The sequence below is a fragment of the Carettochelys insculpta genome, chromosome 2 (genome assembly GCF_033958435.1).
Source record: "Carettochelys insculpta isolate YL-2023 chromosome 2, ASM3395843v1, whole genome shotgun sequence".
Classification (NCBI taxonomy): domain Eukaryota; kingdom Metazoa; phylum Chordata; order Testudines; family Carettochelyidae; genus Carettochelys; species Carettochelys insculpta.
The window spans coordinates 193,615,242-193,630,300 of NC_134138.1; the positions used below are offsets into that span (position 1 = coordinate 193,615,242).

Consider the following 15,059-nt stretch of genomic DNA (forward strand, 5'->3'; position numbering starts at 1 on the left):
AGAAAAGCTGAGAGCAGTATGAGCTGGAGTAAAGTCCTTGTAGAAGACTTAATAAGGTGGCTCTGAGGAGAACATGTGAATTTCCTAGACTTAGTGGGCCAAAGTCATCACGCCCAGGAATGCCACCTTCTGCAAAAGGCAAAGACTAGCCCCTATTAGCTATAAACAGATTAGTTAAAACAAAGGACTATGAAGAACTGCTAATGTTCTTTCAATAGGCAAGACAAAGCACTCCAGCAGTTAAGGGCAAGAAGTAGTAACTGAGAGGCCATGTCTACACTACCGTTGTGTTGATAAAAGTAGCCTTTGCCAGCAAAGCTCAAGGAACGTCTCTACACATAAAGTGTTTTGTCAAGAAAGGCATGTCAAAACACAGTGTTTGCCTCCACAGCGTTACCCCTCTCTGCTTCGAAGACTAAAGCTTCTGTCAACAGAGTTCTGGTGACAAAAGTGCAGTGTGGATGCTCCAGACACCCTCTGTTGACGGAAAGAGGTCCTCCATGATGCCAGCCAGCTGGAGCCAAGAGTCACCCTCTGTCACAGAAACAGGGCTCTATGGTCTGTGCCTATGGTGACCCTTAAAAGGCACAGACAGCCCAGGAAGCCCTGTTCCAGAATTAAAAGACCTGTTGGCCCTGTGGGGCAACAAGGCTCTGCTGCTGGACACTGCAGCTAGGCAGCACAATGCAGCAGGCTATGCCCACACAACCGAAGATCTGGAAAAGAATGGCCACCCTGCCTGCACTTTGGAACAAGTGCGGGTAAAGGTTAAAGAGTTCTGCCAGGGTTATAGGACGACTCGGGACGCGAGGCGGTGGTCAGGGAGCAGCCACAGTATCGTGACCTTTCTATGAGACGCTCCACCATCTCCTGGTAGGTGACGATGGCTTCCCTGTGAGGGAATGCTGGACACCAGCGAGGGAGACACCCCCCACCCCCAATCCCAGAGCAAGCAGGAGCCAGATTCAGAGTCCAAGCAGGTGCCCACTGGCAAGGGGGATTTGGACAACTGAACTGGGTGACCACTGGTAATTGTCCTGAGTCCAGCCTCTCCAGCAGGGCACCCTCCAGGGCAGCCCAAGACCTGCTTGGGGCATCAGGTGAGTACCGCACAGGCACACACCTGGGGCGGAGCAGGAGGACACATGGTGGGTGGGTGCAGGTTGGCTGCACCCTCACCAGTTGACAGTGTCCCAAGCCCCACATATGGGGGGGAGGCAGGAGGAGGAGGAGGAGGAAAGGGCCATTGTTTGCCCTGCCTCCTTGCCACCTATGCTGGAACCTCCAGCAGTCAGACACTCCTCAGCCCACTGGCCCAGGGTGTGGGGAGGTTTGCTGTGTTCCTGTGTGTCAGGGCACACAATGTCATGCAGGTCCCACACATCCTAGAGGCAGGGGCCACTGGTCATGGTAAGTGGAGGAGTGTGCCCTTGGGGGCCATGTGACAGGAGGGACCCACCCCCTTCTCCCTACAGCTACACCATCAGAAGTCCATGCCAGCCCATCCCACAGCTCACCAGACTCAGCCAGCAACGTGCCTGGACCAGTGTCTGCCAGCCTCAGAGCATCCCCTTGAGGGGCTGCCCATGCCACCAGCCTGGGGACAGCCATGCACCTCTCGGGCCTTCTATAGGGGTGAGAACAAGACCTTAGGGGCATATAGAGCCACCATGCGATGGCAAAATGAGCTGCTCAAGCAGTGGGTGTAGGGTGAGAAGGTCTGGTGGGCCTATGAGTGCGGGAGGGGTGCATGGGAGTGGGAATGCTACTAGGTCGAGCTCCTGGTCCACCTGGCTGCATTGACAGGCGGCCCAGGCAGCTGCAGGCAGCCTCCCCGCCACCCCCAGTCATCTATCCCCCAGGTGGCTTGGAAAAAGTAATCTGCTCCGTTGACAGAGTGCATCCACACAGCCAGGCCGCTCTGTCAACAGATGGGACCCGTAAGCCTGCAGACAGGGGTTGCATGGCCAGCAAGCCCTTCTAGGTCAGCTGCCTGTGCATGACCACAGATGCCATCGGTCAACAGAGGTTTTGTCGGGAAAAAACTAACAGTAACTTCCGTTAACAGATACTTCTAGTGTAGATGTAGCCAGAGTGTAGAGCTCGTAGCATCTGATACATGAACACATGCGTAGCACTCAATGGGGCATCACAGCCAATCCTACAGTTACTACTAATGCAAAAAAGTCTGACCACTGTGTACATGGGCACACACACTTAGAATGGAATCAACATGAGCACGTGGTTGAAGAAATGCTCATACATGGTATTATGCCAGCAGTACTCTGTTGATTTAAATTCATGCCTTAGACCAGTATAACTGTCACATATAGAAAGTCTTTAATGCTAGAGAAAAAGCTTAAAGGAAGTCTCATAACTTTTTAAATTAAGGTTCATAAACTGACCCTGCCCCCACTTTTGTCTGGACAACTTGACACTACCTCTCCCTACTGTCTCACAGATCTCTTGGTCCCTGTAGGCTAGGACAATATTTCTTAAATGTGGTGACAGCCTATTGAGCTGTGATGTCAGGGGAAGGGGACATCACACGTGCTTACTGTTGGATGCAATGTCCTGAACCATCCTGGGAGACAGGAAGAGTGGCATGACATTGGGAGCCTGGTAGTGGGCCCCCAGCATTCATACCCCATATTGCCTCTGGTCCCACATCCATCCCCTGCATTTCCTCTGGCCCCTGTTGCCTCCCCCACCCCCATCTGGGGCTTAATTTGTCCTGGGCAGTCTGGGAAAAGTGATACTTCTATAAAGTCCCCACATTTGTGAACTTAATGTTTGCAAATTCAATTATTCATATGCGGCTGCTAATGGCTGCTGCTTCCCCGGGGCTCAAGCCCCCTCCCCTCCCCCCACCATTTGAGAAAAATCAACATTCGTGTGGGTTCTGAACATGAAACCCTCGCAAATGTTGAGACCTTACTGTATTCATTAATACCACTTGTTCACAAAAGCAAAAACGAAGAACCAGCCCTACATAAATAAGTTATGCTGATCTGGATGGGTATATGAGCATATTTATTTTCTGAAATATTTTGGGATTAACTATCATTGCAGCTACCAGCAAGCATTGGTATCTACACTCTGGGGCCATACAAATATTTATTGGGAGAATCTCTGCTCCATGGCCTGCTCTTCAGGCCCTTTTTCCAGATCACCTCCCAGCTGTTAAGAGTTTATCATTATTATCGGGGGGCGGGGTTATATCAACATTTTCACAAGACCCAATTTCATCATTTTGGAGAAGTCTCTGTTCCCCATGCAATGACGGTTGCCCCCCTTGTTCCAACAACATCCCCTTTCTAGCTCAGGCAAGGTCTCCCCACTTCTTTGGCTCCAAGTCCAACATTTCAAATCACTGATTTTCTCTGTCAGGGTGACTGAGTTCTGATGGTCATGTCCATTTCTCTTGGTTACAGGTTTGAGTTCACACTGTTCAACTGTATCCTGCTTGGATATCAGCCCCACAAAAATATTATTTTTTCCTGAGCATAAATCTCTTACTATGAAATATAACTTAAAGACCCCAAAGCTTATCATACAGAAAGCTTTGTAGTTGGAGTAGAGAGATTCTAGCTCTACCCCAGGCTTTCCTTTGTGACCTGGGGATATTAATTTAATCTCTGTAAAAATCTCTTACCTTTTTGAGAAGAATATATGATATAATAATCAACAGTTGTTGGCAGCCTCAAGTCATAAGTATCATCAGCTTTCTCAGATTTATGGTCTTTTTGTTCAACTCCATGGTCTACATTTCCTGTTTTAATGGAACACAAACATTAGCTGGACTATCAGATAACGAAGTCGAGGAATTTTTTGAGCAAAGTACCTTTTGTTTAAAAATATTGTAATGATTATGTATGGACTGATTTTTTTCCAACCAGCTCTACTACACAGTCTCAACATCTGGGAGGAAGATGAAGCCTTGATGTGGGACAGAGTGGCCATGGGACAACAGTGACTAAAGCTGTGTAGATGACAACAGCTCAGGTTTGCAAACCTGAAGTCATGCAGATCTAGGAAATATTCAAGTTTTGGTTGAGTCTTTCCCACTGTCCCACAAAATGCCTTGAAAAAGTCTGTTATTGGACGCTTTTTATCTCCATTTTGGAGATCTATGAGGGTCAGATGATTAGAATAAGCTTCAGCTAACTATTCAAATTTTCAGGTGCCTGTGTGAACCTATGAAGACCATATGAGCCTGTCAGCCCACTGGAACCCTAATTCCTTTTGATTCCCCCTTCCCTTTTTATCTATTTATTTTTAAATAAGCCAGGAACACAAGCCCCCAGGTAAAAGTGGCAGTGCTTTATTTCTGATTCTTTATCAATGGAGAAACAATATTTCACAAGTACAATTTTGTCCTGTAAATTGCAAATCCCCACCAGCACTTCATCAGGGAAAGGGGTCTTCTTGGGACTATTCAATGGACCGAAAAAATAAATCAGTTGTACACTTGTGCTGATCCTTTTATGAAGATGGAGCAGATTTGTACTCAATCTCTTTGGGGACACTTTGGGGCAAACTGTTAAGTCAAGAAATTGTCCAGTAAGACAGGCACTAGTCAAAGTCAGGCCTCATGTACCTTTTCCCAGGGCAAAGGGTTTGTCGTCTTCAGTTTCCTAGTCAGAGACCTGAAGCTCATGCCATTTTCTACCACATAAGATTTGCTAACTTTGAGGCCTGCCTCCATCACCCCCACCATTCTGCTGGGTTAGGAGGGCAGGATTAGATTCCTTTTGGGACTTTGTAAAAGGGAGTCTTTGACTCCGTGGTGTCCTAATCAGTTCTGAAGCAACAGTTACTATAGTGGCTACTGCTACAGAGAACTAGATACATTATTCTGAAAATATTATAGTTCAAGCCAACTAGCCACACAGAGCTGGCCAAACAGCCACATATAGCTAGCATGTTGGACACCACAGCTTTAATGGTCAGGGTGTGTCTGTGCAGCAACAAAAATTATTGCTGTCTCCTCTGAGTTGAACATATGGTCCCTGTGGTACTCTCAGCACTACCTGCTTTGAGATTGAGATACCAGAACTGGAGCTGAATCCAGGCTTCCAGTACAACAGTACAGAGCAATGTTCCCCACTAATCCTTTCCATTCATGTGCAGACTTTGCTCATCCATATGTAGAATAAATTTTAAATGTGCATGGGGGCATGTGCAAATGTGAACCACCAGTAGAAAGAAAACCTCGCTGTGAATGCTTTGCTCACCAGCTGCATGACATCTGAATCTCCTGAGTAGCTGCACAAGCACATGGCTTACAGGGAACACTGATACAGAGAATTGCTGAGAACACTGGGCTAGACATAATAACAAAGGCTGAATCTTCCATCTGGCACCCTTGAGACCCGACCGATGCCCAAAGAGAACTTGCTGGATGACCGAAGGTCAATATTGTCTAACAGCATTACCAACACTTCCACTGCTTACTGGGCTCCTAGATGATGTTTGGGGTGAATTACAGCTAAATAACAGCACAGAACCCAAAGAGCCAGGACTAGTGGCTGCAAACAAACTATGGAACCATAGGAAATTTGGCCACACCCACAAGTGGTCATCCAGCAAACTATAATCCTGCTGGATTACAGATGTTGTTGGAGGAGAGAGGTTCAACCTGTACATAGTATAGTCACACATTTAATGTTCTACTCACCTCCTCTGCAGGCCTGAATGATAAAGATTTTAGGCTTTTTTTGGAGCTTTAGGCATTCTTTATTGTTGAATAATGCAAATATATTATTCAGATCAACTGTGCCACCATCTTTCCCCTCAATGAGGCCATTACTCTTCCCATGGCTCATAAGAGCAATGAGGCAGCAGCTAATTTCATCGTGAGATTGATTGATTTGATCGCGGAATTTTTCCACTGCTGGCAATATTTCCTGTAATAAATGCTCATGTGTTAGATGTGCTGATCAAAATAATGAATTCCTGAAAGATTATTTATCAACTTTTGAAATAACAATAAAAGGTAAAAGATCAAATTAACCATAAAAAGTATTTTTAAAGCCATTATTGCACCTTGCAATGTCACTAATTACACAGTGTTCATGACTGGAGTGCCTACATGCTACTATAATAAAAATAAATACCAGCAAATAAAAAGCTGTATAATGGCAGCTCTTCCCACATGGCCTTTTGATATAGGTCCAGAATGACAGCACCCTGTGATCCATTGATTGGCCAAGTATGCTATTAAATCCTGGAGTGTGACCTGTTTGGGTAACCATGCAGATTCCTCACCTACTGTGACTGCATCCTACTTCCTGATCTTCTATCTCTAACTTCAGCCTGACTATGAAGGCCCCTAATTCCCTCAGCCCAAATCTCTGGTCTCTAAGCCTGGCCTGACAGACTCTTGATGATCAGTCTTTGCTCTGACAATTGTTCTGGTCCCCCATCTCACTGAGCACTGCCTGGTGGCCATCCTTGCCTGGTGGACATGGGCTCAGCTGTGACTAGGACACACTGCCTATGCCTTATTCCCTTACAAGTATCAGCAAGCCTACAGATTAGCCTTTCCACAAAAGGGCTATCAAAAGGTAGGGTAAAAGCCCCATGGTCTAATAATAATGCACAGTGGTCTAGCAATAATGAGGTGAAAAGGGAAGGAAAACCACTTCTATGTATCCTTCTAAATATCTGGCTTTTTTGGGGACTCAGCCAGTCTCAAGTAAAACCTAGAATCAGTCATTTTCCACAGCCATAATCATTCAAGGAGGTTATTGCAACCAGCCTAGAGCCACACATCTGCAGGTCAGGAGACTGAGTAGTCCATGCATTTGGATTTGTGGGGTATTGGAGGAGGGGTGCTCATCTGGAGAATTTCTACTGCCAGCCAGGGAGCTGACATTTTTAAACATTTCTCCATTAGGCTGTCTCTTTGCCTGGGAAGATAAGACTGTTAGGCAATCACATCCATAGCTTCAAGAACTTCAGTTAACCCAAATCTTGTTTAATTAGGCCCCCATTTGTCATCTGTAAAAGTCAGATTCCGTAACTTTCTGCAAAAGACAGTTACCTGTTCTGTAACTGTTCTTCGAGATGTGTTGCTCATGTCCATTCCAATTTGGGGGTGTGCGCTCGTGCCTGCCCAGTTGCTGGAAGCCTTTTGCCTTAGCCGGTAGCCGTAAGATCAGTGCAGCTCACCCTGGAGTGGCGCCCATATGGCCACCCATATACGCACCGCCTGACCCAAATCCGACAGAGGGGAAGGCGGGAGGGTTTTGGGATGGGCATAAGCAACATGTCTTGAAGAACACCAGTTACAGAACAGGTAACTGCCTTTTCTTCTTCAAGGGATTACTAATCTGCACTCCAATTTGGGTGAATGCAAGCCAGTGTCTAGGATGGGGGGTCGGAGCCCCAGAAGTAGTGCAGGACAGCCCTGCCTACTGCAGCATCTTCTCACGCATGCTGCGTTAATGTGTAATGGGCTGAGAACATGTGAATGGAGGACCAAGTGGCCGCCCTGCAGATGTCCTGGATAGGGACCCTGGCCAAGTATGCCGCAGAGGACACTTGTGCCCTGGTGGAGTGAGCCCTGAATGGGGAAGGGGGAACCCCTGCCAGTTTGTAGCACTCTCTGATTCAGGCAACTATACAGGAGGAGATCCGCTGAGAGGAGACTGGGTGCCCCTTCATCCTGTCTGCCACTGCAACAAACAACTGCTGCGACTTCCAGAAGGGTTTGGTCCTGTCCATATAGAAGGCCAGTGCCCTCCGGACATCCAAAGCGTGTAAGCTCTGCCCCCTAGGGGAGGCATGGGGCTTTGGATAGAACACCAGTAAGGTGATGTCTTGGTTAGTGTGGAAGAAGGAGACCACCTTAGGCAGAAACGCTGGGTGGGGTCTCAGTCTGACCTTATCTTTGTGGAACACTGTATAAAGTGGGTCCGCTGTCAGGGCCCTGGGCTCTGACACCCTTCTGGCTGAGGTAATGGCCACCAGGAATGCTGTCTTGTAGCTAAGGAATAACATGGAACAGGTGGCGAGGGGTTCAAATGGGGGAGCCACAAGCTCAGACAATGCCAAATTAAAGTCCCATGTTGGCAGAGGGGGCCTGAACCTGCGGTTTGACCCTTTCCATCCCTTTCATGAACCTTTTCACCACCGGGTCTGAGAAGACTGATGACATCCCAGGCCCCAGGTGAAACGCCGAAATAGCTACCAAGTGCACTTTCAGGGAGGATAGTGACAGCCCTGTCGGGCTCAAGGCCGGCAAGTTGTCTAGGATGTGTGGTACTGGGGCCTCCCCCAGGGATAATTCCCTTTTAAGTGGCCCATATAGTAAACCTCTTCCATTTGGCTACATACGTTACCCACGTGGAGGGCTTCCTGCTGTTTAACAATACTTCCCTGACCAGTTCAGAGTAGGCCAGCTCGATTGGTCTCAGCCATGGAGCCTCCATGCTGTGAGACGTAAAACCTAGAGATTGGGATGCAGCAGTCTCCCCTCCTCTTGCATCAGCAGATCCGGGCGTAGCAGAAGCACCTCTGGGTTAGTGTTGTCAGGCCCAAGCTGGGGCCACCAGGATAACTGATGCTCGGTCTGACTGAATTTTCAGCTGTGTTCGGTGGATGAGCAGTATCGGTGGGAAGGTGTGAAGCGAGGGTCCCAAACAACAAACGCTGAAGGCGTCTGCCCAAGAGCCTGGGCTTCAGTTATGGTAAGAGCAGAACATCCTGCACTTTGTGTTCAGATGGATGGCGAAAGGGTCTACCTGGGCATGTCCCCGCCACCGGCAAATTGAACTCAGTACTTCCGTGTGTTACCACCTACTTCCAGCATCAGGGAGTCTTGCATACATTTAGGGTCCCACCAAATTCATGGCCACGGATTGTGAAACCTAATCTCCCCTGTGCACCCAGACAGGGACTCCATCCTATGCAGAGCTCCAGCTGTTAATCCACTGAGGATGGCGAGAGAGAGGCCTTCCTCTTTCCCTGCAGGGGCCATTGCTGAGGTGGGTGAGACCCAGCTCTGCGATCTCCTACAGATAAGAAAGATGAAGTGGGTCTAACCTTTCCAACCCACACTGCACTTCCCTTCCGCCGAACCTCTAAACTTTCTATACAGTAAGGCTGCAGTCCCAGCTGTCAGCCTCCCACTAGCAGAGGACCTGCGGAGATGGTCTGCTAGGGAGTTGTGAGCCCCAGGCAGGTAGAATGCCCTCAGGAGAATCTGGTGCTGGATGCAGAAGTCCCAGAGCACGAGGGCCTCAAGATACAGGGGCGATGAGTGTGCACCCTCGTTTGTTTATATAGTACATTGCTGTAGTATTCTCTGTGCTGACCGTGACACGCTGCCCCTTCAGTTTGCTCTGAAACACCTTGCATGCCAGCCGAACCGCTCTGAGCTCCCACACGTTTATATGGAGCCAAGCATTGGTCTTGCTCCACAGGGCCTGAGTCTGGCGGTCCCCTGGGTGTGCTCCCCAGCCCAGGTCTGAGGCATCCGTGACCAGAGAGAGGGAGGGATGTGGGGGACTGAAGGGGACTCCCATGCAGACCGACTGGGCTTCTAATCACCAGTGTAATGCCGTTAACACTCGTGGGGGCACTGTCACTAACTTGTCTATATTATCCCTGACAAGTCTGTACACTGAGGCGAGCCACAGCTGGAAGGGGCGCATTCGCAACATGGCGTGCTGGACTATGAACGCGCATGCTGCCATGTTCCCCAACAGTCTGAGGCACCCCCTGGCCATTGTGGTTGGGAACCTGATCAGGCCTTGGATGCAAGAGGTTACGGCTTGGACCCTGCTCTGGGGCAGAAAGGCCCTGGCTTGCTCTGCATCTAGTCGGGCACCCACAAACTCCATGACCTGAGTTGGGGCTACTACGGACTTTGCCTCGTTCACTAGGAGGCCTAGTGTGTCAATTGTCTGTCGTATCAGCTGCACATGTCGCACCACCTGTTGCTGCGACTGACCTCGGATCAGCCAGTTGTCCAGCTAGGGGAAGAGGTGCACTCCCTGCCTGCGTAGGAAGGCCGCCACTGCTGACATACATTTGGTAAAGACTCTCGGGGCCGAGGAGAGGCCGACCGGAAGGACTGTGTACTGGTCATGGTCCTTCCTTAGCATGAACCAGAGGAACCTCCTGTGAGGTAGATAGATTGCTATGTGAAAACCACACGTCCTATAAGTGGAGAGTGGCAAACCAGTCCCTTGTTCCAGCATTGGGATAATTATGCTCAGGGATATCATACCAAACTATCTTTTTCACAAGATTGGCTGTAATCCCCCTTTCGCTTTCGGAATTAAGAAATAACGGGAATAAAACCCCTGGCCCAGGAATTCCTGGGGAACTTCCTCTATAGCCCCCTTTTGTAGGAGGGCCTTTACCTCCTGCCTGAGAGCCATCTCATGAGGGGGTCCCTTAAGAAGGATGGGAGAGGTGGGTGGGAAGGGGGGGGGCAGGAAGAAAATTGGATAGCATACCCCTTTTCTACCGTGCGGAGGACCCACTAGTCCGACGTTATGCTGCACCATGCATGGTAGAATGGGGATAGGTGGGATGAAAATAAGTGCTGAGCTGGAACTGTGGGTCTCCCGACTGCCCCATCAAATCTGATATTTAGACCCCAGTGGAGGTTTTTGGTGGCTCTGATCCTGTTTCTGGCGGCCCTGACGTCTCCTAGTATGGTGGCCCCTTCTCCTGTTCCCATCCTGATGTTGCTGTGGGAACTGTCTGAACTGGGGTCTCGGGGTAAAGTGTCTCCTCTGGGTCACCGGTGTACATAGACCCAGCGAGTGTAGGGTGGCCCTTGAGTCCTTCATGCTGTGAAGCCTCCTATCAGTCTTTTCTGAAAATAGGGAGGGGCCTTCAAAGGGGAGGTCCTGTATGTACTGTTGCACTTCATGCGAGAGTCCCGAGACTTGTAGCCGTGCTCCCCTTCTCATGGCTATATCTGAGCTCATGACCCTGGTGGCTGCATCCACTGCATCTAGCGCAGCCTGTAGTACTGCTCTTTCTGTTCCTCCACCAGGGCCGTAAAGTCCAACTTGGTCTCTGGCAGGAGTAACTCAGTGAAACAGTCCATGGAGCTGGCCGTAATATAAGCATATCTGCTAACCATGGCTTGCTGGTTAGCAATTCTCAGCTGGAGGTCACCTGTACAGTAAACTTTTCTGCCATACAGGTCTAAGTGTTTGGTCTCTTTGTTTTTAGGGGAGGGGCCCTGGACCTCTTGCCTCTCCCTGTTGTTCACAGCATCTATGACCAGGGAGTCGGGGGGTTGGGGGGTGAACAGATGTTCATTGCCCTGGGCTAGCATGAAATACCGGTGCTCATTCTTTCTAGCCTCAGTATGGCTGAGGCCGGGGTCTGCCACACGGTCTTTGGCGTACTGGCAATTGTCTTTATAATGGGCAGTGCCACCCTGGTAGGTTCAGATGTCGAGAGAATGTTTGTAACAGGATGTATTTCACCCCGACCTCTTTCATCTGCACCCCCAGACTCTCAGCCACCCTTCTCAATAACTGCTTGTATGCTCCTCCACCCTCCATTACCGGGGATCCAGCCAATGCCTCATCTGAGGAGGACAAAGGCATTGCGTCCTCCAATCCCATCCGTGCAGGGGGGTTCAGGTACCTCCATTTGAGACCCTGGCACCGTGGCTCGCAGTGCTGTGCTCGGTGCCTGGGGTGAAGGGCCCCCTAGTGGCATATAGTAAGATTCCATGATGACCGGGACACTCGGCACCTGTTCTATGGGTGCTGGTGCCCACTGCACCACAGGTCCCGGTGCCTATGTTTGCATCGATGCTGGTGCCGACGACTCCGCCTGCTCTCGCGGGGGCGCTCCCAATGAAGTGGTTGGGGCCAATCTCGGCACCTGGGGAGTGCCAGGAGCCCTAGCCGGGAGTCCCACAGCTCACCCCTGTGTCTCGTGGATTGCCCATGGAGTCCAAAAAGGCCATTGTGGGGCACCTTGGGAAGGCATTTGCCATTCCCCCTTCGAAGGGGCGTCGGGGCCGGTGTCAATGCCCACTGCATCGGTATGACCTTGTACTCCCACTCTGAGCTGAGCTGGAGTAAAGAGAGACTGACACAGACGACCACGGGCGGTGCTGAGGGTCCCGTGGTGCCTATCAGCTCCTGCGTGCCCTCCACTGTCTGATGCGAGGCACCAAAGGAGGTGACCGTTTGCGGGGGTCTCACTGGCGTCAGGAACTGTGCCGGGGCCCCTAGAGACTGTTCAGATGCCATATTTGGGGCGATGAAAGCTCCCAGTGCGGTGTCTGAAGCAGCAAAGTTATCTGCAGGAGGCCTTGTGCTGTGCTAAAGGCCTCTGGCGTGGAGGGCAGCCTGGGAGAGCGTGGGCTCCCGCCCTACACTGGAGTCGACACCTGCACTTCATGACCCCAGTCCCAGTGCGATCTGGCAGACTCTCCTGAGGATTGCAGTAGCCTCCTCCTCTCTTGGGATCGACCCTGGTCCTGCCTCCTCTTCTTGCAAGGCACTGGGGACTGGTTCTTATGGCGCCGGGGGGTGCTTGGTGCCGAGTCCTGCTCTCGTTGCCAGGAGCTTTCTGATGGCACCAATGGTGCTGGAGAGCTCGGCACTGATGATGCACTGCTCTGAGCTCCCGCTGGGGAAATGTCCGGGCACAGGGCTGATTCCGTTAGTAGCACCGTCAGCTGTTGAGCTCTGTCTTTCAAAGTCCTAGGCTTGAAGGCCTTGCAAATAGAGCCGTGTTCCTGGAGGTGTGCCTCACCAAGGCAGCTCAGGCAAGCCCAATGCGGGTTGCTTTTGGGCATTTGTTTGCCACATTTTGAGCAGGTTTTAAACCCCAGGGAGCCAGGCATCCCCTGGCACTGAGGGGGGTTAAAGTCCCATCTCGGCTCACTAAGTGCTAAGTGGAACTATTTACAGATGAAAGACAACTATCTAAGCTATTTACAACTCTTTTCACGAACTACCAGCTAATTTAAAAATAAAGGCTGCCAGCGAACACTCAACAATGAGGGAGCTCCAGCAACCGACAGCGTGGCGAAAACGAACTGAGCAGGGGTGGTGCATAGATGGGCAGCCATACAGGCGTCACTACAGGGGCGCCCAACTGACCCTAGGGCTACCAACTAGGGCAAAAAGCTTCTGGCAACTGGGCATGCACCAGTGCACACCAAACTGGAATGCACATGAGCAATCACTTGAAGAAGAACTTCTGATTTCTACAGCAGAGTGGCTGACCCCAGGGACACTCAAGCAACTGGCTCTCGAGCCACAGCCCAGGGGTTTCCCCTCCCCTCAAGTGTTCCCCTTCAGCAACAAGCCCCCCAAGACTTAGTCTGGGGTACGTACAATATCAATTGTGAACAGATCATGAGCCTTGAATTTGTTTATGCCCATGACCTGTTCACTACCTGTACTAAAAATACCTGTGACTAGATCATAGCCTTAAAGATAACACTTCTTGAAAAGTGGTGGGGAAAATATTTTTTAATCATCTAGTACCGACTTATGTTTCACAAGAGATAAGTGAGCCCTCCTTGGAGGCGTGGGAGGCATTCCAAGTGAAGCTGTTAGTGCGTTATAGCATAATTTTAACAACCTACCTTCCCATTAGGATCTATGCAGTCTCCATAAGGCCTTCGAAACTGGAACTTGTCAAGCCACTTATTCATTTTTTCAATATCCTTTTCTGCGCCAGACCTCCCTGTTGTTACGCACATCATAAAAGCCACACGCTTTTTGCTCATGTCATATGTAACCTGTTAATTCAAAGCATTAAATTAAAATGTCAGAACAGATGAACGGTTGGTCGGTCAACTGAACAACACTCATGTAGAAAAAACTTACTGTGTAGAACCATCAAAAGCCTGAGTGTCCAATCCTAAAACTCTTGTTAAGAGAAATCCCACTGACCATGGGAGTAGCTACAGAATTGGGCTTCTCTAGCCCCATCTATAACATCAAACGGATGTGATGCATATAGCAAGTGTCAGCAATTGGTGCAGATGAACAAGTGCTGAAAATGGTTTAATCACAATTTCAGATAGGACCAAACTATTTTAACACCCTTTCAGAGACTCATCCAGACATTCCCTTGCAGGTTCTATTACTTCTTTCCTCAGCATAAATCTGGATTAATTTTAATCTAGATCAATAGAATTAAAGAGTGTAAAACTCAAGAGTGGGAGGAGAATTTGGGCCAAATTTATCAATTAGAAAAAAAAAAATCTCTAAAATAATCAAGAGCAGGTTAAAGAAATATGTTTAAGGATTTTGGTTCCAGTGATTTCCGTATTTCAGGTAATAAAACAAAATAAACTAGTTAACTTTACCTCTAAATATTAAACTATTCAGAGACATTGCAATATAAAAATTAATCATAGGACAAAGCTGACATTACAGGTATATTTGGAAGATGGAGAAAGGAGGATTGTATTTCATTCCTCAAGCTTAATGAATAATTCTTTAGACTTTTGGTTGATACATGAAAAGGAGATAAATATCAGATGCTGCTATTCATGGAAGAATTCTGCTGTGTAACCTCACTGAAGTCAGGCACAATCTGACAAAATGTATGTTTCTAGAAACATGAAGTGAAACTTACACCCCACTGAAATCAACGGAAAATTTTGTCACAGACTTCAACAGCACCAGGATTTCAATCCAGGTGCATATTGTGACAAGTCCCTTGTTAGCATGCTTGAGGTTCTAGGCAGATTCCAGCATATGCTTGAGACTCACGGTGGTCCTTTTGCTGCACTGGGTCTTTCCAGAGACAAGAGGCTCTGCTTATCAAGTTAGTCTCATCACAGGCAAGTCCCAAGCAGGGGGAAGCAAGCCCCCTTCAGCAGGTTTAAATGCTCCTATCCTTCCACTAGGGCAGCTCTCCAGAAGAAGGGTGAGGGGAGTTCACACTCACTATTTTGGGCTCTGGCCAAGGGACCCTAGGTGAGAACCAGTTGATGGGGCTTTACCCCTGCCCCAAACACAGCATCCTTTTCCTGGGGCTACTTCTCCTACCACTTCCCTCTAGCACCTTACCCATGTACCTGGCTGAGCTGCTTTGCTCTT

The 15,059-nt window shown here is 49.2% G+C and overlaps 1 protein-coding gene across 1 annotated transcript in view; it reads right to left on the reverse strand.

Moving 5' to 3' along the window:
• Nucleotides 1–15,059, reverse strand: part of LOC142008780 (caspase-14-like) — a 33,992-nt gene that overhangs the window by 11,105 nt on the left and 7,828 nt on the right. The window contains exons 3-5 of the mRNA XM_074986083.1: nt 13,592–13,747; nt 5,681–5,909; nt 3,656–3,772 (exon numbers count right to left, since the gene is read on the reverse strand). Of these exons, the coding sequence (XP_074842184.1) occupies nt 3,656–3,772; nt 5,681–5,909; nt 13,592–13,747 (502 nt within the window). The remainder of the gene's footprint in view (nt 1–3,655; nt 3,773–5,680; nt 5,910–13,591; nt 13,748–15,059) is intronic.